General features: G+C 39.6%; 1 protein-coding gene across 1 annotated transcript in view; it reads left to right on the top strand.

The window, feature by feature from the left end:
* The window catches only part of STAB2 (stabilin 2), a 101,487-nt gene that overhangs the window by 23,470 nt on the left and 50,144 nt on the right, over window positions 1-27,873 (top strand). The window contains exons 11-30 of the mRNA XM_020804396.3: window positions 998-1,080; window positions 2,492-2,641; window positions 3,212-3,355; window positions 4,098-4,160; window positions 4,262-4,381; window positions 6,648-6,701; window positions 8,058-8,138; window positions 9,206-9,358; window positions 11,571-11,633; window positions 12,738-12,821; window positions 13,890-13,976; window positions 14,277-14,388; window positions 16,158-16,338; window positions 17,566-17,659; window positions 18,526-18,684; window positions 20,083-20,178; window positions 21,461-21,556; window positions 22,787-22,834; window positions 23,462-23,598; window positions 24,861-24,975. Coding sequence (XP_020660055.3) covers window positions 998-1,080; window positions 2,492-2,641; window positions 3,212-3,355; window positions 4,098-4,160; window positions 4,262-4,381; window positions 6,648-6,701; window positions 8,058-8,138; window positions 9,206-9,358; window positions 11,571-11,633; window positions 12,738-12,821; window positions 13,890-13,976; window positions 14,277-14,388; window positions 16,158-16,338; window positions 17,566-17,659; window positions 18,526-18,684; window positions 20,083-20,178; window positions 21,461-21,556; window positions 22,787-22,834; window positions 23,462-23,598; window positions 24,861-24,975 — 2,120 coding nt within the window. The remainder of the gene's footprint in view (window positions 1-997; window positions 1,081-2,491; window positions 2,642-3,211; window positions 3,356-4,097; window positions 4,161-4,261; window positions 4,382-6,647; window positions 6,702-8,057; window positions 8,139-9,205; window positions 9,359-11,570; window positions 11,634-12,737; window positions 12,822-13,889; window positions 13,977-14,276; window positions 14,389-16,157; window positions 16,339-17,565; window positions 17,660-18,525; window positions 18,685-20,082; window positions 20,179-21,460; window positions 21,557-22,786; window positions 22,835-23,461; window positions 23,599-24,860; window positions 24,976-27,873) is intronic.

A 27,873-nucleotide genomic window follows, 5' to 3' on the forward strand; every position in this document is an offset into this window, starting at 1 on the left:
TTACATTACACCAGATTTGAAGAAAGACACAGATGGGCTCTGACTTCTCTAAAAGCATCTTGAGGTACAAACTGTAACCATCAAGACTGTCTGTGGCACATGGAGTTTGTGTGAATCAATTGACTCTCAATCTGTATGCTTCTAAATAAACACAAATACTGTATTACAGAAAATGCCAATGAACTTTCAATGCCATTCTTTCAAGCCAAGCTTAACCAAGCACTGAACCCTTAATTTTTTATCATCAAGGAATTAGGCATGCAAAATATTCATTTTGCAGTCAAGTCACGTCTGACCCATGGTGACCCTTCGCAGGCTTTTCTGAATATAAAGTACTCAGAAAAGTTTTGCCATTCTCCTCTTCCTGGAATGTGAAGGGGTTTGTGTAGCTGACAGTCCTCATAGGAGGTGCAGTAGAGAATGAAACCGCAAACCAGATGTTTCAACTCACTGTGCTATCTAACCTGCTATATAGCAAACAGAAAAATAAGTAAGTTCTGGCTCCTTAAAGTCTAAAAGATTTATTTCAAAGGGAACTCTCCTGAACTCCAATCCACTTCCTCAGATACATGAAGCAGAGTAACTATAATCTGTTTTACCAGTGGAAGAGTTATTTTCAGGGAATAACAATGACCCTGCTTCTCCTATTCAAGTCTATCAACATAACTGATAAACATGAAGGACACCAGTGCCCACACAGATGGTAGATGTATAACTGGACATCCACAAACTTCTAGCTAGGGATAAGTGTTTTTCCATTTCTCCCTTTTCCATCAAGGCTTTCTCATTTATTCCAACAAACAGTTGTTAACCTTGCAATGTGCAGCATTTACGATGAGTCTGCACATGTTATGTTACAAACATTAGTGGTGCGTTCCAATGTATTTAGTTCAAGTTGTCTCAATGGATTCTGTGCATTTAAAAAAATAGTAAAACTTTTTCATGGCATTCACATTCCTTCCCTCTCTGTCCCTCCCTCTCTTTCTTTCATTTTAAGAAAGTGCCTATGAATGGCCACTGAATAGTCTGGGACCGTTTACTGTTCTTGTTCCAACAAATAAGGGTTTCAAAGGAATCAATGTAAGTGCAACATTCTGAACAGGTGTGATGTTTAAAAAAAATCCAGAAACAAACATTTGTTTAGTTGTGAGAAATGATATTTGTGATGGAGGGGAAGTGGAGTCCAATGTGTTTTGAAAAATAATTTCTTTCTTTTCTGAGTTATTTATCATTTAAGAAAATAAAACCCAGCTAAAATTCACTCCCCTGGACTAGACGCCTGAGGAACTACATTCAGTTAGGGGCCTGCTGAGGAGGGCTGCCTTCTGGGCCTGGGGGGGGTGCTTCTCTTCACCATGGCAACCAGCAGTGTCGCAGAGCCAAGGGCCCAAGGCAATACTTGATAATGTTAATTTTTCACCACACAGCTTTGAGAATCTCCCAGCTAATGTGGCCAGTAGCCATGCTGCCTGGGGGATTGTGGGAACCATAGTCCACAATAGGAACTTTGCCAAGTTCAGATTCAGAGAACCAGGATTTTTCAATTAGCAGGGACAATGATACTCGCAGCCACCTCCTTCTGTGTTTCCTCTTCCCCTCTGACTTTAGCAGTTCTCACAGCAAATCATTTTTTTCCAGCAGCAATACAGTGCTATGACCTACACTTGTTGGAAAGCAAGTATTTACAGGTGGCTTGGTCTCAAATGGGCAATTACTGTAAGACCCATTTACAATGGAATGGGCTTGCTCCTCCTGTCAATGAGAATAGCTGCAACTGGTTTGTTAATATAGTTTTAAAAACAAAAAAAACCCTCCTTGCTACTTAAGACTCTCCTTGGTTATGTGACTAGCAACTGGCAGTGCCCTGCTAACCCAAATCGTGTTACTTAGCTTAGCAAACCAACTAAAGTATCAATGGGGATGTGATGAGTTGACTCCTCTGTAAGTTCCATTGATTCAAATGGAGCTACTCTAACTGCAACTTACTATGCTAAAGTAAGTTGCAGTTAAAGTAGGCCTATCTAGTGCATTTTACTATATTAAGCAAGAGGCTGGTGGTCAATGAGTTCCTGCAATTCAAAATTTATCACTCACTGCAATTTCTTTATATATCCGCCTCTTGCTCTGGCCCACGGAATGATGGTGTGTGACAGAGAAGTAAATATATTTTAGTGATCACTTACTGGTACTTTGCATTTCAAGAAACAAATGACAGCAGTGATGAGGGAAGAAAAGGAAAGACCAGGCACCAGTGTTTATAACAGGAGACTTACTAATAGAAAGGGACCCACTATATCATGCGACATCTGGAGCTGGCGATGCTCTAAATATATTTGTTTCCACACACCTTGAAAACTGCAGGTTGCCCCATCTGTCTTTTTAACTCTCCTCAGCTTTCTTTTGGTGCCTTTTTCATGTTATTGAAGATTATCTGAATTAAAAGACAGTTGCAACATGATATCTTTCTGGCTGCATGTTGTTAACTCTCCAGATTAAGGACCTTCTGTCTAATAAGGAGAGGGCCCAATATTTTGTGAAGCTCCATATATTTGCTGGACAGCTAGACTTGAATGGACTGAATAACGCAAGTATAGTTTATACCCTCACTGGCAAGTCGGCAGATGTACTGCTTGATGAAAAGGTAAGATGGGTGTTTTTAAATGTTTAAGGTTTCCAAAGACATTACCAAACTTAAGAAGATTTGAGACACTGGAAAGTTTTGAGAGTTTTAGTAATTCAATTTATCAACTACTTGCTAATATTTTTAAAGTTCAACTCTAACTTTTTATTATAGTTTCGCTATGTTGTGTGCTACTTTGTAGATAAGGTGGTAGACTGTACAGTATCTAAGAAAGTAACATCTGGAATGGATATCTCCTTTTTTCCACCCTAAAGGCTTTGAACTAGTTTGTAGTTGTTGGTAACACAACAACAACAGAGCCCTGATAAAATATTACTGTAATAAATTTAGACCAGAGCAATAAAACAGCTACATTCTGTAATTCAGCTAACGCTTGCTTGCTTGCTTGCTTGCTTGCTTGCTTATTTATTTATTTACTTACTTATTTACTTATTTATTTATTTGGCTTTTATACTGCCCATCTAGATGAATATTGTACAGTTCAGGGTTTGGCTTTTCAAAATTTGCTATAAACATGCAAGCGTTTAATTTTATTTAAAAATTACACATTAATTCTCTGGATGCCTTTAGGACAATCTGTTAAGAATTCGAATACAAGGAGGTAAGAAGAAAGCGAAAATTGTACAAGGAGATATTGTTGCCTCCAATGGAATTGTGCACATTATTGACAAAGTACTAGACAACATGGAACCCATCTTTGCAGGGGATAAAGAGGTGAGGTCAAATAACTTTAGTGCATAAAATGACAGTTTTAATAATCATCTTAGAACTGCAGAGCTGGAAGGGACCCTTTTAATCATCATCCAGCCCCTGCCAAGCAGAAACAGTAGGAAATTGAACTCTCAGTCTCTGGCTCCATGACCGGATACCTAAACCACTGAGCAATCCATCAGTTTTGAATAAATTTAATGCATAGTGCACAAGAGTATAAGAGAAAAATTAAAGTAACTTGTGCATAGCCCTTCTTAAAGGGTCCAGAGGATTTTAGGCATAGTGGAGAAGTCCAATATTATCTCTTGGGTCCTCAAACTGAGAAGTAACAACTTGCCTATAAGTGGAGACTCGGAATCATCCTTCCTCGCTAGTACAGCATAGAAATGTAGTGGTCTATAAAAGCATCACCTATCACCTACAGTTGCTACCTTATACTGTCTCAGACCATTGGCCCACCTAGCCCAGGACTGTCTACACTGACTGGCAGCAATTCTCCAGGGTTTCAGGCAGGATTTCTACCTGGAGAAATCAAGGACTGACCTGGAGACCTGTTGCATGTAAAACGGATACAACCCTTGTCCTTGTTCAGCTCTGCATATGGTCCTACATATGGTTCATATAAAAGCCATGTGAAATGTGAAGGGTCTTTGTATACATACACTTTAATACAAATATATGTTGATCCTTAATTAATGCACAGATTTTAATACTCAAAGTAACAAATCTGTTTGTGTTTTTGTAGAAATCCATAATGGCGGTACTTCAAGACAAAACAAGGTACAGCAGATTTAGAACCATCCTGGAGGTAAGGCTTAAGCACACACAATACACATATTTTTTAAAGAAATGCTTTCAACTATTAAGTTTCCTGTCACACACCCACTCTACAATTATTTTTTAAAACAGAACACTGTTGTGGGATCAATGCTAGATATACATCCTGGACCTAACACAGTTTTCATTCCACCGAATGATGCTTTGGAAAACTTGAGAGATGGAGTTCTGGACTACCTCTTGTCAAGTAAGGTACAAGTATTTAAATAATGCAGATGGGCATTCTTCTTAATGCAGTCGATTGGCATTACCAGTATCAGGTTAGGCTGTAGGAATTGTATGAATTGTCATCCAAACTGGGCCATACCATACAAGTAGTGTGTCTTAATTCAAACAGATGTACCCCATTGAAGGGGGTGTTATGATACAGCCAAATGGTCACCCTATCATGCATAGATAAGTATGTGTGCGTGCATATATAAGCTATGTGACTGTGATTCATGTGCTTTGGCAGATATTAACTGTGCTTCTAGGGATAATTAAATAATATGTGGGACAACTTCCACACTGAGATGACTCTGAGTATAAGTAATGGCGCCAAGGGAGTGACTAGACATGGATTTGTCCCACAGTTTGGTCTGTTCTGGGGATGTGCTGGTTTGCTCCTTTTCTGGCAACCACATGATATACAAGCCGTCACAAACCAGTCCATCCCTTATCCATCCTACTCACACCGTTCTGGTTCCCTGTCTGGGGCTAGTGGTTTTTTTTTTAATGCAAGTAAGATTGTTCCATTTTGGTACAATTCCATCATCTATGATTATTTGGATCACACAAACAAGAGCAAACCAAAGTGGATGGCTTAAACTATTCCTTTGCTTAAAGTCATTTCACAATCTGGAAAATTGAAAGTTTCCTCTCAGGAAAGGAAGGAAGCAAACTTTTTTTAAAAAAGAAAGGCCTTGTCAGGAAGTTCTCTTGTGATTTGCAATGGGGGGGGGATGCTGTTTCTCTTTGCCTCTTCATAGAGGAGTGGGAAGAAGTTTTCTATTTCCCAGGATTGTAAAGTGGCTTAAGCAAAGCTTGGAGGAGGAGAGAAGGATGGAATTTTTGTTGTTGTTATTTTTATTTCTTTTTTTTTTAGGGATAAAAAAATAAAAGAGCAAATAAAAAAAGACAAAAACACTGTGAAACCTTAAAAGCTAACTGTTATATTTTAATGTAAGCTTTCATGTATAAAATCCACTCCAGCACACATAAGCATGAGATAACATGGCAATTTTTCACCATTTATCCATGGCATCAAAATACAGAGACAGTGGTTGGTTGGTTAGAAAGTTGCAAACTGTGTGAACCAGTGTAGTATTCCACAGTAGGGTAATTATCTTTGTTTGATATTCAGATCCATTCCATTGAAGCTTTGTACTGGAAAGGGGTGTAAGAACCTCTGATATAGAAAAGCAACAGCAGAACCAATGTGATTGTTAATGATACTAAGGAGATTGCCTTTTTACAGGCCCTCGTGTGATATTCAGTTCATTTCTAGGAGGTTTCTTTCTAGGAGGCAAAACCGTAATTTTTCAAAGCATTGGAATAGAGCTAAAGAAATTCCAATTCCAGAGTGTCTGGATCTATCAAGTACAGTGGGGTCTTGACTTGAGAACTTAATCCGTATTGGAAGGCGGTTCTCAAGTCAAAATGTTCTCAAGTCAAATCTGCATTTCCCATAGGAATGCATTGAAAGCAATTTAATCCGTATCTGCTCTTTTCTGTCCATAGAAACGAATGGGAAGCTGCTATTCTGCCTTCGACCACTAGAGGGGGATATTTTGTTTCTTTTTTTTCTTAGGTCAAGAAAGGTTCAGGGAAGGCAGGGAAAATACAGTCCAGGCAGGACAGTACCAGGCAGCCCGAAGACTGTCTCCCAATCCACTCTCTAAACGCTGGGAGGAGTGAGGAAGCAGACAGGCACCCTTTTCACTGGCCAACAGTTTCACTTTCCCTGCCTCCCATGTGGTTTTTTTTTCAGTTCTTAACTCAAATCTAAGTACTCAAGTCAAGTCAATATTTTCTTATGAGAGCGGTTCTTAAGTCAAAATGTTCTTAACTCAAGCCGTTCTTAAGTCAAGACCCCACTGTAAGGAACAATGTAAGGTGGGGCCACCATTGTGCATGCACCCCAGCACCAAACTGGACAAACTGCTGCTACTACTACTTCTGTTCTTCACTAGCAGAAGCAGCACCCTCTGAACGGGAGAACAAGAACAAGAAAATGAATAAGTGGGCAGCTAGTAGAAGAAATAGCAGCAGCTAACTCTTGTTCGATGGTGGGTTCTGAAAGCACCAGATCTTATGAAACAGTAGACACTCTTCTCAGTGCATCCACAATAATATGCTTGTTGGGATAATTATGTTTCCATAGCTGTGACGGAATGTTACTTCTGTGCTGGTAACATGAAAACGATTTTTTGCATTATGCCTATATGGATAAAAAGAAGCTCATTCTTTATTTGTGCAGGGTTCACGGAAGCTTCGTGAGCTGGTTCAGTATCATGTTGTTTCTCACACCCAGGTTAGTTCATTTAACATCTGTGCTATGTTCATTATATGTTTATTACCACAGAATGTATTAGCAGGGAGCTGTCTTTCCTGTGAAGGAGTTCTGCACATCCAGTGGAATTTTCAGCTTGTTTTCTTGAATACTAGGACAGTATGCTGCATAGAGAACAAGTGTTAAAAGAAAATGGGAGCAGCAGTTCAGGACATGCCACATATATCTAAAAATAGAAGTGGAAAGAGTCAGAATTTCCACTGAGTGTGCAGAAATTCAGGAACAAAGCTAAATTAAGCCTTCTAGATCACTGCCATTGGGATCCCCTGAAGCCAGCAATAGCTTGGATGGAAGCTTACACTTGCTCCTGACAGGACTGTGTATCCTCTGAAGGGCCACGTAAAACATTTCAAAGTTCTCCTAGACATGGTACTAACTGGGGAAAACACAAATGGTGTGGATGGAACAAGAGTGCTTTTGTCAGCTTAGTCTTCAGAAAGGGTCTCAATTTTATGCTGTTTGATGACTCTTGCTCCAGTTTGTCGTACTGTTGTGACAATCAGACTGGGCTGCTATAATGCAGGAGTGGATTTGCAGATATTTGTGGTCTGCACAGATGAGTGTTGATTCCTGCAAAATCCCAATGGCCACAGCTGATGATCCCTGTTATAGAGGATTCTACATGGGGCTGCCTTTAAAGGTGGTTCAGAAACTTGAGGGGTATACAGTGTGTCTGCTCAAGCATCAGTAGGAGCTAAGGAGCCAGACATCAATAAAGCACCAACTGCATTGGTTGTCAATGCATTTCAATATTTCAAGTTCTGGAGTAGACATTTACAGCACTAGAAAGTTGAGGTTCAGATGACTAGAAGAACCACCTTCACCTGTACCAACCTATCTATGCTCTGTGACAAGCATCAGATGTCCTACTTGTATTCCTGACTAAAATAATAATGGGACTGCCAGGCGTGAGGGATCATCTTACTAATAACCCTGGAACTCTATCCCCATTAATATCTCCCAGACCCCATCACTGCAGGTCTTCAAGAGGCCTTTAAAACTGCATCTGCTTACCTTAGCCTATAATTGATTTAGGACTCTACTGAAGCCATTGACCGTTTGGTGTTCTGTGGTTTTAACATTGGATTTTGATTTTATTATTGCTTATTGTTTTTCTAAATTAATAGTTTAAATCTACTTGTGAGGATTAACAGCTTATGAATACTGTATTTTAAACTAAATATATTTTTCCCACGGCAAGTAGCAGCTTCAAGCCAGTAGTTTTTATTTGAACCATAATGCGAAAGTTTTAAGATGGCATTCTTATTATACTATTTACCTTTGTACAAGTATTTAATCCTTTCTTTTTCCTTACAGCTGGAGGTTGCCAGCCTTATCTCTGCAGGGCACATCAATACGATGGCTCAACAATTCATCTATTTTAACATCACTGATAATGTAAGTTCAAAAAAGCCCCGTGATGATTCCCTTTGAAAGCCAAATTGATATTGTAAGCAGGATGTCAAGGAGACCTGGGCTCAAATCCCTGCTCAGACATGGAAATTTATGGAGTAAGGGAGTGGTAAATGATTCTTTGATTACCTCACATAGCTTGAAAATCCTGTTAAAGTCTCTGCACGCTACGATCAACTTGACAGCACCTAATATAAGATCATGTGTTGTCAAGTCAATTTTGACTTATGGCAACCCTTTTCAGGGTTTTCCAGGTAGCGAATACTCAGAAGTGGTTTACCATTGCTTTCTTCTCAGGGCACTCTGGGATTGCACAGCTTGCCCAAGGCTACACAGGCTGGCTTTACTCACAGGAGATACAGCAGGGAATCAAACTCCCAACCTTTGGCTCTATAGCCAGATACTGTACCTAAATTACTGAGCTTATCCAGCCAGCAAAGCAGAGTATACAATATGCCACATAACAAATACTCTATTTAATCCAGTTAAACTTTTCTATGTTTAAAAAACAGCCTTTGCCAATTTCAAACAAACATTTGTATCCTAAACACATTCTTTAAGGAAAAACACACCTCTTATCACTATAATTATTTACCTTCAGATCACATTGTGAAACATACTGTGAACTGAAGCACAGTAATTTATTTTATTGTTCATTTTATTCCTTTCATTGAGCAAAGTGTTGAGTTTTCATTATATCTTCTCAAACATACATACTAAGTAAGTAGCTTACATATTAAGAACGGCAGGTGGGCTCTTCAGCTGTATAGCTTAATTATTTCAAGTGTTTTACATATACAGCTCCTTGAGTATGGGGACAGGAGGGAAATGCAATAGAGAGATAACAGATGGATTGTTATCATACTACATGTATTAATTGGCTTCCCTAGTACCAGGATATTTCTATTATCCGGAACAATTTATGAATGGCCAGTTTTAACCATCTAATGCTCACTCTCAATATTTTCTGCATACTAAAATAAACTGAAAAACATTTAAAACAATGGTAGCCAGTCAAAGATTATTTCTCCTTCTCCTTCTTCTTAATCCAGGGACAAATTCTGGTCAATGGTGAGCGAATAGAAGAAACAGACATCATTGCAAAAAATGGCCGAATTTACACACTTACTGGTGTCCTTATACCTCCCTCCATTATGCCAATTCTGCCACAGTGGTGTGATGAAGAGAAAACTGAGATTAAGATGGTAAGTCTCTTCTGAGCCTTAATGTACAGTGGTGCCTCGCATAGCGAGGTTAATCCGTTCCGGATTAACCTTCGCTATGCTGAAGCATCGTTAAACGGTACAGAAAAGCCCATTAGAACGCATTAAACATGGTTTAATGCGTTCCAAATGGGCCAAATACTCACCGTTTAACGAAGCTTCTTAATGGCCGGCAGCCATTTTCGCGCCCTCGCCTCGCTTACGAGGGCGCGAAAACGCTGCGGGCGGCCATTTTAGGCCATTTCCCGGCTTCCGGCGGCCAAAATGGCCGCCGAACAGCTGATCGGCGGGGGTCGTTTTGCGAAGATCGGTAAGCGAAACGCTTACCGGTCTTCGCAAAGCGAATTTTTCCCTATGGGAAAAACGTTGTGCGATCGCATTAGCGATCCGAAAAAACGGATCGCTATGCGATTTAATCATTATACGGTGCGCTCGTTAAGCGAGGCACCACTGTATATAAAAGACAGTACTGTACGTGCTCTGGTGGATGTATAGAGTCTCTTCCTAGGCCCTTTCACTAGAGGGAGCTGATCCACCTTCCCATTGCTTTATCCAGAGAATTCACATCTGTCTGTGGACATAAAATTCCTCATGAAACACACATGAAAATTCTTGTCATGCCAAAGAAATATTTTAGAAACCACATTAAACAGTATAGAAGAAGAGAGCAGAGTTTATTTATCAACTATAAGTCATTAAAATACGTTAAAATAAAATAAAAGCAGCAGGTGAGATAATTAATTAAAAAGCAAATACAATGAGACGTAAATAGGAATCAAAAAGACAAATGTACAGGAAACAAGCGAGCTCGGATGTTAATTGCAGCCAAGGCAAAGTTTGCCACGTTTAAGGTGGTATTGGTGTTGATGTCAGCCAGGAGCCAACAGACCTGGGCGAGATTAGGTCTGTCTTGGATGGAAGTCAGAGAACTTGCCAAAAACCTTGATCTAGGGGAGTGGTAATGTGGACATCTCAAAAGGTAGTGAGTGATGTCTTCGACTTCTCCCAGGTGGCAAGGACAAATTCTTAGATGATAGGGCAGATTCTCGTGTCTGCCCTCTAACACTCTTGAAGGCATACATTGAAAACGTAGAGCGGTGAAGGCCTTGCGAAGGGCGAATGAAGTTATCCAGGTCAAATAATTTTCCATGACAAAGGTTGACTTATAGAGTGGGAGTGAAGAGGAATAAGGCGAGCTAGAGATGGTGCAGAGGTCACTTCTGATATGAAAAAGGCAAATTGTGTCCTTGAGACTAGCTTTCACACATTTGAGTGGAAGAGCGGTTAAAGAATCTAAGTCGATGCCATAGGAGTCAGTTATTTGTTTCACAGCACTCACCCAGGATTTAAGAGAGGGGTTGGCCAGTTGTTCTCTAAGGGAGATCTTAGGTAAACTGGTATCATTCATTTGGGACAGTTTATGCCAGTACCGGACTAGTGCTAAATGGCAGGTGGCAGCTACAGAGATAAGGCCTACTTCTGCCCTAAGTAAGGAGGCTGGAGTACTCCGCGGGACACACAAGATGGAACGAATGAAGGTGTTCTGTGCGGCGTCTAGGGTCGAAATGTTTGTGTATCCCCAGATTTCGGCCCCAAAGGTCATTTGGGGAATCAGTTTTTTGGCAAAAATTTCAGTAGCGGGGGGAACCAAGTTGCCTCCTTTAGACCTGGTAAAGTGTAGGAGGGCTTGGATGGCATGGGCGGCTTTGAGCCTTGCTGAGTCCAGGTGTTTTGACCAGGAAAGATGAGGGCCAAAAATAATACCCAAGTAACGAAAAGCTGACACTTGCTCGATTGGGAAGTCCCCAAGCCTCCAGGTATGTTTTCTGCGATGGTTCCCAAAGGTCGTCACTTTGGTTTTTGCGTGATTTATTGTTAGTTTTTCATGGCTGCAGTAGGTACTTAATTTGGCCAGTAGTCTGCGTAGCCCAACCGGGGTGAGTGAAAAAAGAGCAATGTCATCGGCATATAATAATATTGGAAGTTTTATGTCCCCAATTGTCGGCGGAAAGAAATCGAGACCTTGGAGCTCAGGTACAATGTTGTTTATGTAAAAGTTGAAAAGAAACGGAGCCAGTAAGCAACCTTGGCGGACCCCCTTTTCGGTAGTAATTTCCTCTGAAAGCATACCATGTATAGATATACTGTTTAAAAAACAAAGATATGCTTTCCTATAATGATATTTTTGTTCCAGGGTACCTGTGGAAAATGCCAAGTTGTCCACAGAAGCAGTTGTCCAGAAAATTCAAAAATTATTGTAAGTAAACAGATCATCCCTCCAAATGCCAAGCAAAGAGAAAAAAGTTATGTTCAGAGTGGCAGAGAAAAAAAGTCACCTTGGGAGCACAAAAAGGAGCTGAAATGATTCAAATCAGCCTTTGTGCTGTGTGATCAGAAAAAAAATTGAATCAACCTGTACTTTTGCAGTAAATCCCACAGCATTTGATGGTGTAGTCACACTCTAATCATAAAACTTCATACAAATATGTTATTTCAAATTTCAGACTTGCTCAGAACCTCAACTACAGTATGGGCTTGGCTAACTGGCTAAATTGGAGTGGGGCGGGTTGGGCTAAATTGGGTCTTTTAAGGTCACATCAAAGTGTACTATGGCAGTTCTTGCAAGCCTTGTATCCACATGGCATACACACATCAAGCGATCCTATTTGGCCCATCTTCCTTTAAAGGCAAAGAAAAGAAAGAAACAATACAAAACAAAAAAAATCCTCCTCCTTGCCCCCTCCTGTCTGCTCCTACACAGAGGAACTTTTAATTTCCCAGTATCATTAAGTGGCTAAGCTATCTGCTTAAAAATGGGTGGGAAATAGAAAGCGGAAAGATCCATTTTGGTTCAGTCCCAGCGATCAAACATGCTGGAATTGAACCACAACAAAATGATCCTACCTGCAACTAAAAAAAGAGTAGACTCTGATAGAAAGCCAAAACAATGTGGGTAGGAACACCCTTGTAACAGGCTGGTTTACATTGGCATTTATATCATGTGCTCACTGGGAAAAGGAGCAAATAAGCCTGTCCCAGAGTGGAGCTAGCAGGAGGAAAAATCCTCATGTAGTTGCAGCTTGGATCAAGTTTAAGAGGCATTTCCAAAATTTGGAAACTAAATATTTGCATTAGGTTTTTGTATGTATATTTAAGAATCCAGATCTAAGTTATTGCTCTCCTGGTTTATCCATTAATTCAGCATTGCTTTCAGAACAGCATTATTAACTACAATGATTATCACAGAACTGTTGGATAGCTCAGTGGACTCGATGATCTATAGGGTCCCTTCCAGCTCTGCAGTTCTAAGATGGTGATGATGTGGGATGTATTTGAATTGTGGGTTTCTTTAATACTTTAGGCTTCCACAGTGAGTAGGTGCCTCTATCATGACCAAACCCATGTCACATATGGTTGTGCTAAAGTCTGCAATATAACAAAAAAGGTGAGACAAGCTACAGATTTTTCTGTTGTTACTAGTCTATAAAAATCCTAGGATCCTCACATATACCTTTTAACACCATTCATTCTCCTTTACATTGCTACTAACAACTACTAACACATCAGTCATCTATCTTACTAATCGCCACAGGAAAGAATAGCATCACTGAAACCTTCGGTATTCACCCTTTGAGGAAAAAGAAAATACCTTGAATGCCCAGTCCCTTTAGAGTTTAATATTGAGTAGTCATCTTGACAAATCAGAAGCTTTAGCAAGCAAATATTAAATACAAGCATTGATGGCAAAACAATTTTCTACTGAAGAACCGCAAGAGCAGTGGGAAAAAAAAAACAGTAGACAGACTTAAGAGGCTGCAAACAGTAGACAGACTTAAGAGGCTGCAAATACGGCACAAGACAAGGGAACCAAATATTGCAAACTGGGAGTGTGCTTCAGATGTCGAGTTTTTTTTTAGAAAACAAGGTAAAATGGAGGACTGAGGGTACTTATCTGTTTCCAAGTCAATCTGAAACAAAGTAAGGAATACTATTTTGGGAGGCCAAATTTGCCCCCTCCCTCTTGTCCTTCCACCATCCAGCAAAGGCCTCCTTTTCAGGCAGGCTTTTAAGAAATAAGTTTCTAGGGAACACTCTATTTCTGAAATTTTGGTACTTTTAAATGTTTTCAGAATTGTTTCTAATCTTGACTAATTTTTAATTGCTTTAATAGATAGTTCTGTATGGTATTTTAATTTGCTATTGTTGTATGATTCTTAATTGTTGCGAGCCACCTTGGGTCCCCTGTGGGGAGAGATGTGGAATATAAATAAAATAAAATAAAACCCCCAAAGTGGCACTCAAATAAAAGCAGGGCTCTCCTAAGCGCTAACTTTGCTTTGGCACTTCAGACCAAAAAGGTCCAGAACAGCAGCTGTCATTTGAGTGGATTTGGGGTAAGTGACAGCTGGTCAATAGTTCCCAGCTAAGGTAGGATAGATTCACCACCTTGACATCGCCTTCTCATTATTAAAAAGGCTTTAAAAGAGACAAGCATGGTATGCTTTTTTCACAGGAACCTAAATGCTGCAAGGGATTCTTTGGCCCAGACTGCAACCAGTGTCCTGGTGGCTTTTCCAATCCCTGTTCAGGAAATGGTCAGGTAAATGCAATCAGTAGGTTTAATGTTAGCTGAGGCTCCTTTCCTTTGTTAAAATCCAGATAGCGGACCTGGTTCCCTTGAACCTTTATGGTTTCTTGATGTATAACCTTTGTGGTTTATTTGTTGTTTTTCTAATACATTGAACATATATATTTGCTTGAGTAATGATCAGAGGCTCAGCTGCCTTTAACTGAAGGAAAAAAGAAGGCAGCAACAACACTTTCCAATATTATGACACATGAATCTTCATGCATACATTTCAATTGTTGTTAAACTGAATCTTCAACCTGTTTCTTGCAGTGTGTGGATGGGATGAAGGGAAATGGAACTTGCATGTGCAATAGTGGATTTGAAGGATCACACTGTCAGTTCTGTTCAGACCCCAACAAATACGGACCACAATGTGACAAAAGTAAGCATGGCCGTACATTTTACTTCTTGTACATTTTTAGCCTTAACGGATAGTGAAATTTACTCTTTTAGAGAACAGCATTCAAAATACCCCAGTGACCATGGCCTATTGTTGTGAGTTACTGTAGGAATTGTAAGCTTTTAGGGGAAAAATTCTATTATTCAAATTTCCAGTGAAAGGACTGTATTTTACATGTGGTCATTTGATGAACTTTCATGGCTCTTTTATGATATGCCAAAGTAGCTTCTTCCCAGTGGTCATAAGTTATGGAGAAGAGTGTGGAGGGGTGGAAACACCAATTTGGATCCTTAGATCTACAGACTGAGTACTGTTTGCCCTAGAATAGCAGCTTGCAAGTCTCCTTGCCCAGTCAACCACACCCCAAAGCTGCCCTTGAAGGTTTCAAAGAACACTGAAAATGGTGCATGATGTGTCCTGATCAAGGAATGATAATGATTTAGGTCCTAATCCCTGCATCCCCCCCCCCCCCGTGGTGGTGCTGTGGGCTAAACCTCAGAAGCCTGTGCTGCAGGGTCAGAAGACCAGCAGTAGCAAGATTGAATCCACGCGATGGAGTGAATTCCCTTTACCTCTTGTCCCAGCTCCTCGCCAACCTAGCAGTTCGAAAGCATGCAAATGTGAGTACATAAATAGGTACCACCATGGCAGGAAGGTAAAATGGCATTCCCTAGTCACGCTGGCCACGTGGCAACGGAAACTGTCTTCGGACAAGCGCTGGCTCTACAGCCTGAAAACAGGATGAGCACCGCCCCCTAGAGTCGGACATGACTGGACTAAAAATGTCAAGGGGAACCTTTACCTCTTCCAAATGCTTGGTCACACTTCTCTGCCCCCATGTCCATTGGCAAACAATTTCTTGGCAGTACATCATTCATTAATAACATGAAAATGTCCATAGTCTTACAGTCCATTTCTCAAAAGCTAGCTAATGATCTCAAGCTTTAATTTAACTCTTCTGCCAGTAAGTATAGAAACTTTGTTCCAAAACCTGAAAACTTTGTGTGTGTTTTTTTTCCTACCAGGCCCAAAATCCCAGAGCAAATGTGGCTACTGGGAATTTTTAGAAGCGGTTCTTCCTAAAAGTAACTTTTCAAGCTCCTTTGGGGGATGAAGTTATCTCAAATTAAAATAGACATATCAATCCATTTCTAGTCTATATCAGTTTTTCATGCCTTCATTTGTAAGTCTGTCACTCAGCTACATTTTAAAATGCATGATAAACCAAATTTAAATGATTTCTTTACAAAATGTAATTTTCTGACTGTAGTGTACCTTTTCATACACATTTTTGAGCTCTGTATCAGAAAATTCAGGGAAGTACAACAATGGGGAAAAAATAAGTGTATTTCAATCCATGTATTAGTCAGTCCAGGAAATATGTGTTAGCTGTTTGCTTAAAACCAAAGAAAATCCTCAAGCATTCCTTCTCTGAGGCAGATTATTTCTGCCACTCAAATCAAAAGCACGGCTATGCCAGTCATTGCAGACTATCTCTGTAATTTCAAAATGTATTTGTTAGGGGAAGAAGACTTATATACCAAATGAGGATTTATTTCGATTTATGCAAAATTAATGCACATCATGAATAATATGTGAAAAGCTTCTGAGGGCACACTACTGTCAATTATTCTGTTTAAAACAAAGGTTTCAGTATAGAATGACTTTATTATTTTGAAAAAGGTACAATATGAAGATATATGGCTTTTTCAAGTATCTCACTGACATTTATTTTCCCCATGGTTCCACAGAATGCTTGTGTGTTTACGGAAAATGTGACAACCATATAGAAAGTGATGGAATCTGTCTGCCTGGTTCATGCAAAAGTGGATACACTGGAAAACTCTGTGACACACAGGTGTTTCCATGTGGGATGTTCCTTCAGTTCTGTCATGCACATGCAGACTGCATGTATAGCAATGGTGCCATGAGGTAGGTTCCTAATATCTATCTGATAATCAGGGAAGGGGGACTCTTGTGATACCTTAAAGACTACCAGGTTTTATTTGATATAAGCCTTCACAGACAGCAACCCACTTTCATCAGATTCAATGGAAGTGGGACATAGTCCAAAAAAGCCTATGCTAAATGAAACTTGTTCATCTCTAACAGAGCTTGTAAATAATGTGTTAGATTTGTTAACATTAAAATTACTCATTTTTTTGTAAAGCAAGAGGACTCTAATCTTGAAAAGCATAACATTCTGAAAGTAGCACTAATCATATTTTTAAAATGTTATTCTTGTATCCTCTTGTTTAAGGTAAAGGACAATGCTTGAAATTAATGTATTATTTACAGGTTCTGGTCTTTTGGACACCAGGAAAAAATATAGGTTTGACTAGAACAAATCACTCTGAAAATTTTCATAATTTGTTGTGCTGCTCTAGTAGTTTCTTCTCAACTTATAAGGACTGTGTAGGGTGAACATATGCACCTTCCCAGCTGATATCTTTTGGAAGCCATTTGCATGCTATCCTATTGTAGAAATGATGTACTCCCTACCAACCTACGGAAATCCTTCTGCTTGGCTGGTCCAGTTGGTTGCTCAGAGCTCCAGAAGAAAGGGAAAGGTGCGGATGCTACTCCTTTGCCTCACCTCCAACTTCTCTTTGACTTTATAGTCACTCACAACATCCTACTTCATTTTTGGCAGCTCCCCAAACTACGCCCATTTCCTATTCAACACATTACAGTATATACACACTAGAGATATAAACCCTCATATGTCTGGTCTCCATATTTGAGAAGAAACCATGAAATGTTTGGTCTCACCCCTTAAGAAGTCAAGAGTATTTTATAGCACTCTCAACCACAAAAGAACAAGTGAACTATTTTTGTGCAAATTAAACAACATTGCCCAAATAGCACAAATAATGCTTTTTGGGCAATTTTGTTTAATGTCTATGACAGTTTCTTAAGTTCAGGCAATTTGCCCCCAAAAGTTAAACTATTTTTGTAGATACACAAGGGGATTTTGGCCAATGTAACATTGCTACTACTTTGTTGCATAAACCTCTAGGCATCAAATTAAATGTATTAGAGGTGTTGTTTCCTTGTTTTTTTATCAATCAGCCAGTCACTGTGCTTTTTATGTGTGCTTGCTTTGGTTTATATTTCTCATGACTGTTGCTTCCATTTACTCTGCAACATATTTTTTAGCTGTGTTTGCAAAGCTGGCTATGAAGGAGATGGAATAGTTTGCAGTGAAGTAGATCCTTGTGCTAATTTAATTCCACATGGCTGCAATAGTAATGTGAGTATGGAAATCCTTATCATGTTTATTTGCTATAAAATAACACAAAAATGTAGACATAGCCTCAAAAGATATAATTCAATCATCCAAAGTAAGATCATTTTCTAAATTAGAAGTATTTTCCATTTAAAATGGTAACTATAAAAAATACAAAAAACCCCACCAGATTTCACATGATGCTCCATAAAATTCATTTTTTTCCTGGAAACCAGTGGTGAATAATGTATGACCCATAGGCTACATGTGCCCTCCCTGTCAGTTTTGCAGCCCACCAAATCTCAGATCCCATCCCTTTTGTTCAGACCACAAATAGTTCAAATAGGATCCTGGGTAAGAAAGGAGAAAAAGTGGTAGTAGCAGAGGCAGGGGTGATGCTCCCATCCACTCTTTGCTCTAGCCCTGCCTGCAGCTCAGTTCCTCTCCATCCACCACCATCATGCAGCTCCTTCAGGCTATAATGGCTTCCCTTTCCTTTTCTGTGGCCTCAAAAGCACTGGTGTAGTGATGAATGTCAAGGAACAGGTGCTCACCATGACAATCTCCAAGGATGGCCCAAACAGAGAGCTCTGTCGATTAACAAACTGTTTCTAACAGATCTTTTGCAAAACGAATTACTTTTAATTGCCCGTTCAAAACCAGGTTACTACAAAATAACATGCATTGCATCAGAGGTAGATGGCAACAGTATAATGTTGTCTGGAAAAATCTGTTTTTCTTTCAGCTACTTTAGGGATTTCCTGTAAACTCGGGAGAAGCACAGTGGAAGTAGAATTTATGTGCAAAACCATGAAATTAAATGGTAACATAACATTTACAATTATTCCAGAAGTCATTGTAACATTTTATATACTCTAACATACCTGCAGGCAGAATGTATTAAGACTGGTCCTGGAACCCATGAATGTGTGTGCCAGCCAGGTTGGACAGGAAATGGAAGAGACTGTTCAGAAATCAATAACTGTCTGCTGCCAGATTTTGGAGACTGTCATAGTAATGCTACTTGCCTTTATATAGGTCCAGGTCAGGTAAGCTCAAACTGCCTCTTTCTTAATGGCTGCAATATGATAATACTGCGTCATTTTTCTCCATGTAATACAGAATCCAATGGAATTCAAGAATCTATCACCTACTTTGATTATTGCAACAGCAACAAATTAATAACTTTTGGCCTGAAGTTTGAAGCTTATGGATGAGTATATATATTTCCAAGGGATCTGGGGCTCTTATTCTTGTTTCTGCTTTCCATAATATTCCTGATATTGACACTAGATTATTTCATGGGCTTATTGCCCTTGTTAACAGCAGCCACACCATCAAAATTGTTAAAAATGAAAATACTTAAAGTCAACATAATTTTAAAAAGGAATTGGGGCAACACAGTCCAGTAACCAACAAATCTATAGACTCCTGGAAGTGATATCTTTTTTACCTAACACTGATGAACTGATTGGGATGAGAAGGTTCTTGCTTGACCCTGGTCCTAAACTTTATAACACTGAGGATGGTGTCCAATGAACCAAGACACTGGCCCTGATCCAGTGCAGTTTTTTGCTAGCTGAAATTTCTGGACATTTTCAAAGGCTTATGGATAGCAGCAACATCCTACAAGCATGCACTTCACCTATGCAATATGACTTGGAATCAGGCTGTTTGAAAGGTTGCGTTCCTCCATATGAACCTGCCTGGCTTTTAAGATTGATTGGTGGGCATTTAATTGCCTTTTATGTTTAATCAAAATTATGCTTTAAAATCTGTATTTTATTATTGGTAGATGTTGAGATCCTTTTTGTTGGAAAGGTGGTGTAGTTTTTTTAAAAAAACAGCTTACAATACAAGCTGGGTGAGAGAAAATAGAAAAAGTATAAGAATTACAGTGTGGTTAACTAAACTTGTAAGATAAAGTTTGCAACAATTAAACAAGTTTATATTTGCACACATGCAACACATGCAACTGCTTTCTGCTTTAGCAACATGACTTTCTGCGTCAGCTCCCAATGCTGATCAAGCACATTCAGTCTTAAGCATTCTTCAGTCTTGAGAGACTATGGTAACATGCTCTGTATCGAGGACTTGGAACAGGATCTAGTGTGGCTGAAAAGGCCAATTCGGGAGTGACAATCCCTTCCACAATGAAGACAAATATAATCTGTCCCCTGTCCAGCTCCCTGATTTTGTTGCTTCTGGGACTGCCACTTTGCCTCGGCCTGCTGAACAAGGGTCTCTTCAAATTGGGAGAAGCCATGATGCTTCCAGGTTGAACGCTCGGATATCAGGGTTTCCCATCTGTTGACGTCCATTCCTAAGGCCTTCAGATCCCGCTTGCACATTATACTTCAACGTAAATAGTTATTGACAAAATCAGCATCTTGTTGACAATGTATTTCAAAATAATAATTTTATTCCATATTTCCTTTACAATGCAGAATGACTGTGAATGTAAAGAGGGATTTCGGGGGAATGGATATGAATGTGAACCAATAAACTCCTGTTTGGAACAAAATGAGAAATGCCATCCACTGGTGAGTTATTCATTCAAAACAGTGTACTAAATAGACTTACTAAATATCCTGAACACTATGGCAGGTTGATACTGAAGCATAATAAAATAAAGTTTTTCACAAGGCTAGAAGAATGCTAGTATTTTTTAAAATGAATTTTTAAACTGACTGGTCCTTCTCATTTAATTATATATCTTGGCACCTGTACAGTAAATTTAGCTAATGAGTCCAGGCAAACAGCTCTCTGCTTTTCACCACTTAAGGACTTCATGTGTTCAGATAGGATGAGTAGATCTTTGAGTTTATTCTAAGAACTTTATACTGTCAAAAGATCATAATAGAGGTGTGCAGTTTTATGATTTTGAACTATAGGTCTCAGATTTTTGGATTTCAGCTTCCAGAAAAGTCCAAAAGGAATTATAGTCCAAATACAAAAATCTGTACACCTCTAGTTTCTAACTTTTCTGCTCTTAGTTAAGCCTGTAGACCATTTCAGAGGAAATCTAGCACCACTACATCATTCCAGAGGCTCATTTCACTGTTTTAAGCCTGCCTCCTCCATTATATGCCAAGATGGCATGCAAACAACAAGGACTCTGTATCAAGCCTTCCTTCTACCTGTCACAATTAAAAGGCTATGCCTCATAGTCGCTTTCTTTCACACAGCCATGTGGTTCACAGCATTCTGTCATGTTAGGTTGGTTAACTTCTACAGCATTTCAACACTCTGCACCTGAAGCCTTAATTCAGTAGAAATGTTTACAATAGTTAGAGCCCACCAAAAAGGTTTTGCAGCTTATAAATTATGAAAAACTCTAGTCTCTATTTCAATCTTTCTCAAGATCCCACTTTCATTTTTGCCCCATTCTTTATTCTTATCAAGGTGTAAAACCTTACTTTTTCTCCTTTCATGGCAGCTTCCTCATAATTTTGTTTGCATTTTTGCATAATTTTGTGCCTGGATTTCCCCCAGCATTTGTAGGTGTTTTTCCCATTGGTTCAAGAAAATATGTTTGCATTTTTTAATTGTATCCATTGCAACATTCACATTCTCAAAATAACACGCATGGTTTTGCATGTAAGTTATTTCTCCAAAGTGCTCTGCAAGACATTAGGACAAGTCTGAGTCAAGGCCATCTTTCTTGCCAGCATGAAATGGCTACTTTAATCAAGAATCAATAGCCCACTGAATTCTTTTTATGTTTGTAATGTGGACAGTTTACTCTTTTATGATGCTTAGTACCAAATCATATCAAAGAGAATGCACAGATGTCAGATATCTCAAGCCCTTCTCTACTCACAGGCAGTTTGTCAGCTCACGTCTTCTGGAGTATGGGAATGTGTGTGTTCAATGGGCTATGAAGGAGATGGAAGCATATGCTATGGAAATGCAGTAGATGTAAGTAGGAAAAGCCTAAATGGTCTGCCCTAAGTCTTATCTAAATTCTGGTCAGTACTTAGTACTGTATATAGTATACAGAGACAACAACAGAAATATTTTGCAAGCCAAGCATGAGCAGCGTTGACATGGCAGGGTGCGTATCACTGCTGCTATCCCATCAGAAATCACAAGCACCCTCTGCACAATCACAATTTCTTGCAGAAATTTAGTATACAAAGATATGTAATATAAAGCATCAATTGTGAAGAACTATCTGTTCAGCATTTGGTCAAGATCTAATATTTTGATATTAGATCGAATCCATGCAATGGAGTGGGCTCCTGTCGCTTGTCCCAGCTCCTGCCAACCTAGCAGTTCAAAAGCATGTCAATGCAAGTAGATAAATAGGTACCACCTCAGTGGGAAGGTAATGGCGTTCCGTGTCTAGTCGCGCTGGCCACGAGACCACGGAAACTGTCTACAGACAAACACTGGCTCTACGACTTGGAGCACTACGGCCTGGAGTCGGACACGAGTGGACTAAATGTCAAGGGAAACCTTTACCTTTACCTATCTGTTCAGCATTTGGTAAAGGTGGCATTGACTTTCCATTGAAACTGGATTCTAGTCTTGATTATGGGATAAAATTTTCTATGCATATGGGGATTTACTGATCCAGAGATTTCCAGGATTTGCTAGTGGCTATGCACAGGAAGACCTCTGCACAAATGCATCAGTATGATATAGTGATATCTGGAAGCCTGCACCTTGCCTACCTCTGCACTAGAGATCTAGAAGTGTTTCCAGTCTATCTCATATGCTAAGCCTCACTTGCTTATGATATAATTGTCAAAGGCTTCTTCTGCCTATGCTAAGGACTAACAGCCAGAAGGCTGTCTTCCTATTTCTATTTCTCAACATAAAAAAGGAAGTCTTAGTTGGTTTCACAAAACAAGCCCCCTTAGTGAGTTATGGATACTGCCCTTCCAGCTCATTTCATACATAGTTGTACACATGAAACTTAAGAACATATCTAAAGAAAAATATTGTTATGGAATTAGCAACTGAAATAAAGTATAATACAAATAGAACATATTTTCTGTCATTTCTAACATATTCATACAATACAACATGATGTAACCTGAAATTCCTTTCTTTGGATTGGAAATGCCAGGGATTACTGTAAAACGGTGACCTCCTTTCTGCACTGGCTCAATGTCTTACCTACAGACTTTTCTCTTAATTCAGGAATTATCTTCTATGTCAGAAGCAGCTGAATTTAATGAGTGGGTTCATGTGAGTATATCTTATAAATAAGTAAATATTTGTATATGTATTTATGTACATGTGTATGCACATATGTCCAGGAACACCCTGGGTTTGTGTTGATAGGTTATTTTTATGCTCAAAGCCAACTAAGTATTAAAATATTATATTATAGGATTAAAATATATCATATATGCAACTATAATTAAATATGTCAACAATCTATAAGGAATAGAAATATTACAGATAAATCATGCTAATAATTCCTAAAATGAAAAGCCATAACAATATCCAAAATGAAGTATTTAAAAGGGGCAGCAGGCAAATGAAAAACACAGGCAGTTATAAATTCAGTGATAGACAATATCAGCAGAAGAACAAAGTAGCCAGTTATTTATGTAGGGATGTAATTTAGTCTGCAATCCTATGCATACTTGTTAGTGAGGAAATCCCACTGAACATAATGGGACTTGCTGATTTCGCAATAGATATATGTAACGAGTGCCATGCATGTTTCTTTTGGCAATTAACTCTACAGTAAGGTTGCCATGAAGGAACAGGTCCAGTGTTGACCCTTTACATGAGGGACTCAACATGGAAAAAGACCTCTATAGTAATATATCAATAACATGGTATTTTATCCTGTGATTCATTCAGACAGCTGCAATAAAGACCCTGCTGACAGACATGACAAATGTAACCATTCTTGTGCCTTCTCGCCAAGCAATTCAAAATATGGATCATGATGAGAAAGCTTTCTGGATGTCCAAAGACAATATCCCAGCCCTAGCAAAGTATGCTGTGTGTTTCTTTTTATCATCATTATTCTGTTTATAATGTATGTCTGCATGGTTTTGCAAAGTGCTCTAATACATTACAGGAATTATCTCTTTAATTCTTAAAATAGCTTTGTCAGCTAGAGAGGTAGTGTTGCAATTTGCACATGAGGCGTTAGACCTGAAAAATATTAACTCAGAAAACTAAGCCCTTCTGTATCAATAAACCATTTTCCAGTCCTTGCTCTACATCCTATAATGGATTGTTTTTGTCTCCTCCCCACTTTTTAAATATATTTTCAACTGTGTTTTGGTTAAACATAAAATCCATCATTGTCCGCTTATTTAATAACAATGCAAAGCATATATCCTCTAACAATATTCCCATTTCAAATTCAGAGAAAACAACTTTGATCTTGTAAGTAAATGTTGTTGTGTGGCTCTTTCTCTGTACTTCATACTTCATTCTACTTAATTCTATAGATTTCTTCTAAATCAGTGGTTCTCAACCGTGGGTCCCCAGATGTTCTTGGGCTAAAATTCTCAGAAGCCTTCACCACTAGGATTTCTGGGAGTTTTAGTCCTAGAACATCTGGGAACCACTTGGAAGATGGAATGATGTTTAGGCGTCCATTGATATCCCAAGCACTACAAAAATACCCAGCATTATTTGGGCATTAAAGTAAAACAGTAGGCTCCAAGAAGCAAATTCTATACTTATACCAGTACCGTTGAAATCTGCATGTATTCTTCCATGTATAAGACTATACTTTTGTCTAAAATGTTTAGACTAAAATTTGAGGGTCGTCTTATACATGGAAGTAAGCTGAAGAGGGGGAAAAATAAGTGGAGGGGCAAGCAAGGATCAAAGTGATTCTGGGGCTTTGATCCCTGCTTTCCTCTCCACTTGCTAAGCCCCACTTAGATTTCTTAATTTTGGGTTAGAAAAGTGAGGGGCATCTTATACACGGAAAAATACAGTATATCTGGGAGCCACTCTGGTGGATTCAGTTGCATGATATGATGATTACCCAGATGACATGGAACATGACCTTCTCAGGATAATGAACTCCACCACTCGCCTCACTCATACAATCTACCAGCAGCTAAGCAGATAACAAATAAAGTTCCTATTATGTTACTGACAATGTATGATTTGTTCTGGTTGAAACTGTGTAAGAATCACAAGTATGCCTTTTAATGTAGAAATAAATATAGTTGGCCATATAATTAGCCCAAACTTTTACACACCCATTAAACTCAACTGTTGTTTTCATTAGGCATCATATTTTAAAAGGAGCATACACAGTTGCTGACCTCCAAAGCCTGTCATCATCAGAAGGATTGGCAACATCTTTGCTTGGCAACTTCTTGTCACTATCCAAAAAAAGTGGAGTAAGTTTACTAGTATGCTATACCCCCATCACCCTCAAACTGTCACCTGGAAACCTGGAGAGTTACTGTAGTTGGCACTATGTGTGTGTTTAGTCGTTTAGTCGTGTCCGACTCTTCGTGACCCCATGGACCAGAGCACGCCAGGCCCTCCTGTCTTCTACTGCCTCCCGGAGTTGTGTCAGGTTCATGTTGGTTGCTTCGCAGACACTGTCCAGCCATCTCATCCTCGGTCGTCCCCTTCTCCTCTTGCCATCACACCTTCCTAACATCAAGGTTTTTTCCAAGGACTCTTTTCTTCTCATGAGATGGCCAAAGTACTGGAGCCTCAGCTTCAGGATCTGTCCTTCAAGTGAGCATTCAGGGTTGATTTCCTTTAGAACTGATAGGTTTGTTCTCCTTGCAGTCCAGGGGATTCTCAAGAGCCTCCTCCAGCACCACAATTCAAAGGCATCAATTCTTCGGCGGTCTGCTTTCTTTATGGTCCAGCTCTCACTTCCATACATCACGACAGGAAAAACCATAGCTTTGACTATTCGGACTTTTGTTGGCAAGGTGATGTCTCTGCTTTTCAAGATGCTGTCAAGATTTGTCATCGCTTTCCTCCCAAGAAGAAGGCGCCTTTTAATTTCAGGGCTGCTGTCTCCATCTGCAGTGATCATGGAGCCCAGGAAGATAAAATTTGACACTGCCTCCATATCTTCCCCTTCTATTTCCCAGGAGGTGATGGGACCAGTGGCCATGATCTTAGTTTTTTTGATGTTGAGTTTCAGACCATTTTTTGCACTCTCCTCTTTCACTCTCATTACAAGGTTCTTTAATTCCTCCTCACTTTCTGCCATCAGAGTGGTATCATCTGCATATCGGAGGTTGTTGATATTTCTTCCGGCAATCTTAATTCCGGCTTGGGTTTCTTCCAGTCCAGCCTTCCGCATGATGTATTCTGCATATAAGTTAAATAAGCTGGGGGACAATATACAGCCTTGCCGTACTCCTTTCCCAATTTTGAACCACTCAGTTGTTCCATGACCAGTTCTAACTGTTGCTTCCTGTCCCACATATAGGTTTCTCAGGAGACAGATAAGGTGGTCAGGCACTCCCATTTCTTTAAGAACTTGCCATAGTTTGCTGTGGTCCACACAGTCAAAGGCTTTCGCATAGTCAATGAAGCAGAAGTAGATATTTTTCTGGAACTCTCTGGCTTTCTCCATAATCCAGCGCAAGTTAGCAATTTGGTCTTGAGTTCCTCTGCCTCTTCGGAATCCAGCTTGTACTTCTGGGAGTTCTCGGTCCACATACTGCTGAAGCCTACCTTGGAGGATTTTGAGCATAACCTTGCTAGCGTGCGAAATGAGTGCAATTGTACGGTAGTTGGAGCATTCTTTGGCACTGCCTTTCTTTGGGATTGGGATGTAGACTGATCTTTTCCAATCCTCTGGCCACTGTTGAGTTTTCCAAACTTGCTGGCATATTGAATGTAGCACCTTAACAGCATCATCTTTCAAGATTTTAAATAGTTCAACTGGAATGCCATCACCTCCACTGGCCTTGTTGTTAGCCAGGCTTTCTAAGGCCCACTTGACTTCGCTCTCCAGGATGTCTGGCTCAAGGTCAGCAACTACATTGTCTGGGTTGTCCGGGATATCCAAATCTTTCTGATATAATTCCTCTGTGTATTCTTGCCACCTCGTCTTGACGTCTTCTGCTTCTGTTAGGTCCTTCCCATTTTTGTCTTTTATCATGTTCATCTTTGCGCAAAATGTTCCTCTAATATGTCCAATTTTCCTGAACAGATCTCTGGTCTTTCCTTTTCTGTTATCTTCCTCTATTTCTTTGCATTGTTCATTTAAGAAGGCCCTCTTGTCTCTCCTTGCTATTCTTTGGAAGTCTGCATTCAAGTTTCTGTAACTTTCCCTATCTCCCTTGCATTTTGCTTCCCTTCTCCTCTCTGCTATTTCTAAGGCCTCGTTGGACAGCCACTTTGCTTTCTTGCATTTCCTTTTCTTTGGGATGGTTTTCGTTGCTGCCTCCTGGACAATGTTACGAGCCTCTATCCAAAGTTCTTCAGGCACTCTGTCCACCAAATCTAGTTCCTTAAATCTGTTCTTTACTTCCACTGTGTATTCATAAGGGATTTGGTTTAGATTATACCTGAGTGGCCCAGTGGTTTTTCCTAATCTCTTCAGTCTAAGCTTGAATTTTGCTATGAGAAGCTGATGATCAGAACCGCAGTCAGCTCCAGGTCTTGTTTTTGCTGACTGTATAGAGCTTCTCCATCTTTGGCTGCAGAGAATATAATCAATCTGATTTCGATATTGCCCATCTGGTGATTTCCATGTATAGAGTCGCCTCTTGTGTTGTTGGAAAAGAGTGTTTGTGATGACCAGCTTATTCTCTTGACAAAACTCTATTAGCCTTTGTCCTGCTTCATTCTGAACTCCAAGGCCAAACTTCCCTGTTGTTCCTTTTATCTCTTGGCTCCCTACTTTAGCATTCCAATCCCCTAGAATGAGAAGAACATCTTTCTTTGGTGTCAGTTCTAGAAGGTGTTGTAAATCTTCATAGAATTGTTCAATTTCAGTCTCCTCAGCAATGCTGGTTGGTGCATAAACTTGGATTATTGTGATGTTGAATGGTCTGCCTTGGATTCGTATTGACATCATTCTATCATTTTTGAGATTGTATCCCATTACAGCTTTTCCCACTCTTTTGTTGACTATGAGGGCTACTCCATTCCTTCTACGGGATTCTTGCCCACAATAGTAGATATGATAATCATCTGAGCTGAATTCGCCCATTCCTGTCCATTTTAGTTCACTGATGCCCAGGATGTCGATGTTTATTCTTGCCATCTCCTGTTTGACCACCTCCAGCTTCCCAACGTTCATAGATCTTACATTC

This window comes from Pogona vitticeps, chromosome 5 (assembly GCF_051106095.1).
Source record: "Pogona vitticeps strain Pit_001003342236 chromosome 5, PviZW2.1, whole genome shotgun sequence".
NCBI lineage: Eukaryota > Metazoa > Chordata > Lepidosauria > Squamata > Agamidae > Pogona > Pogona vitticeps.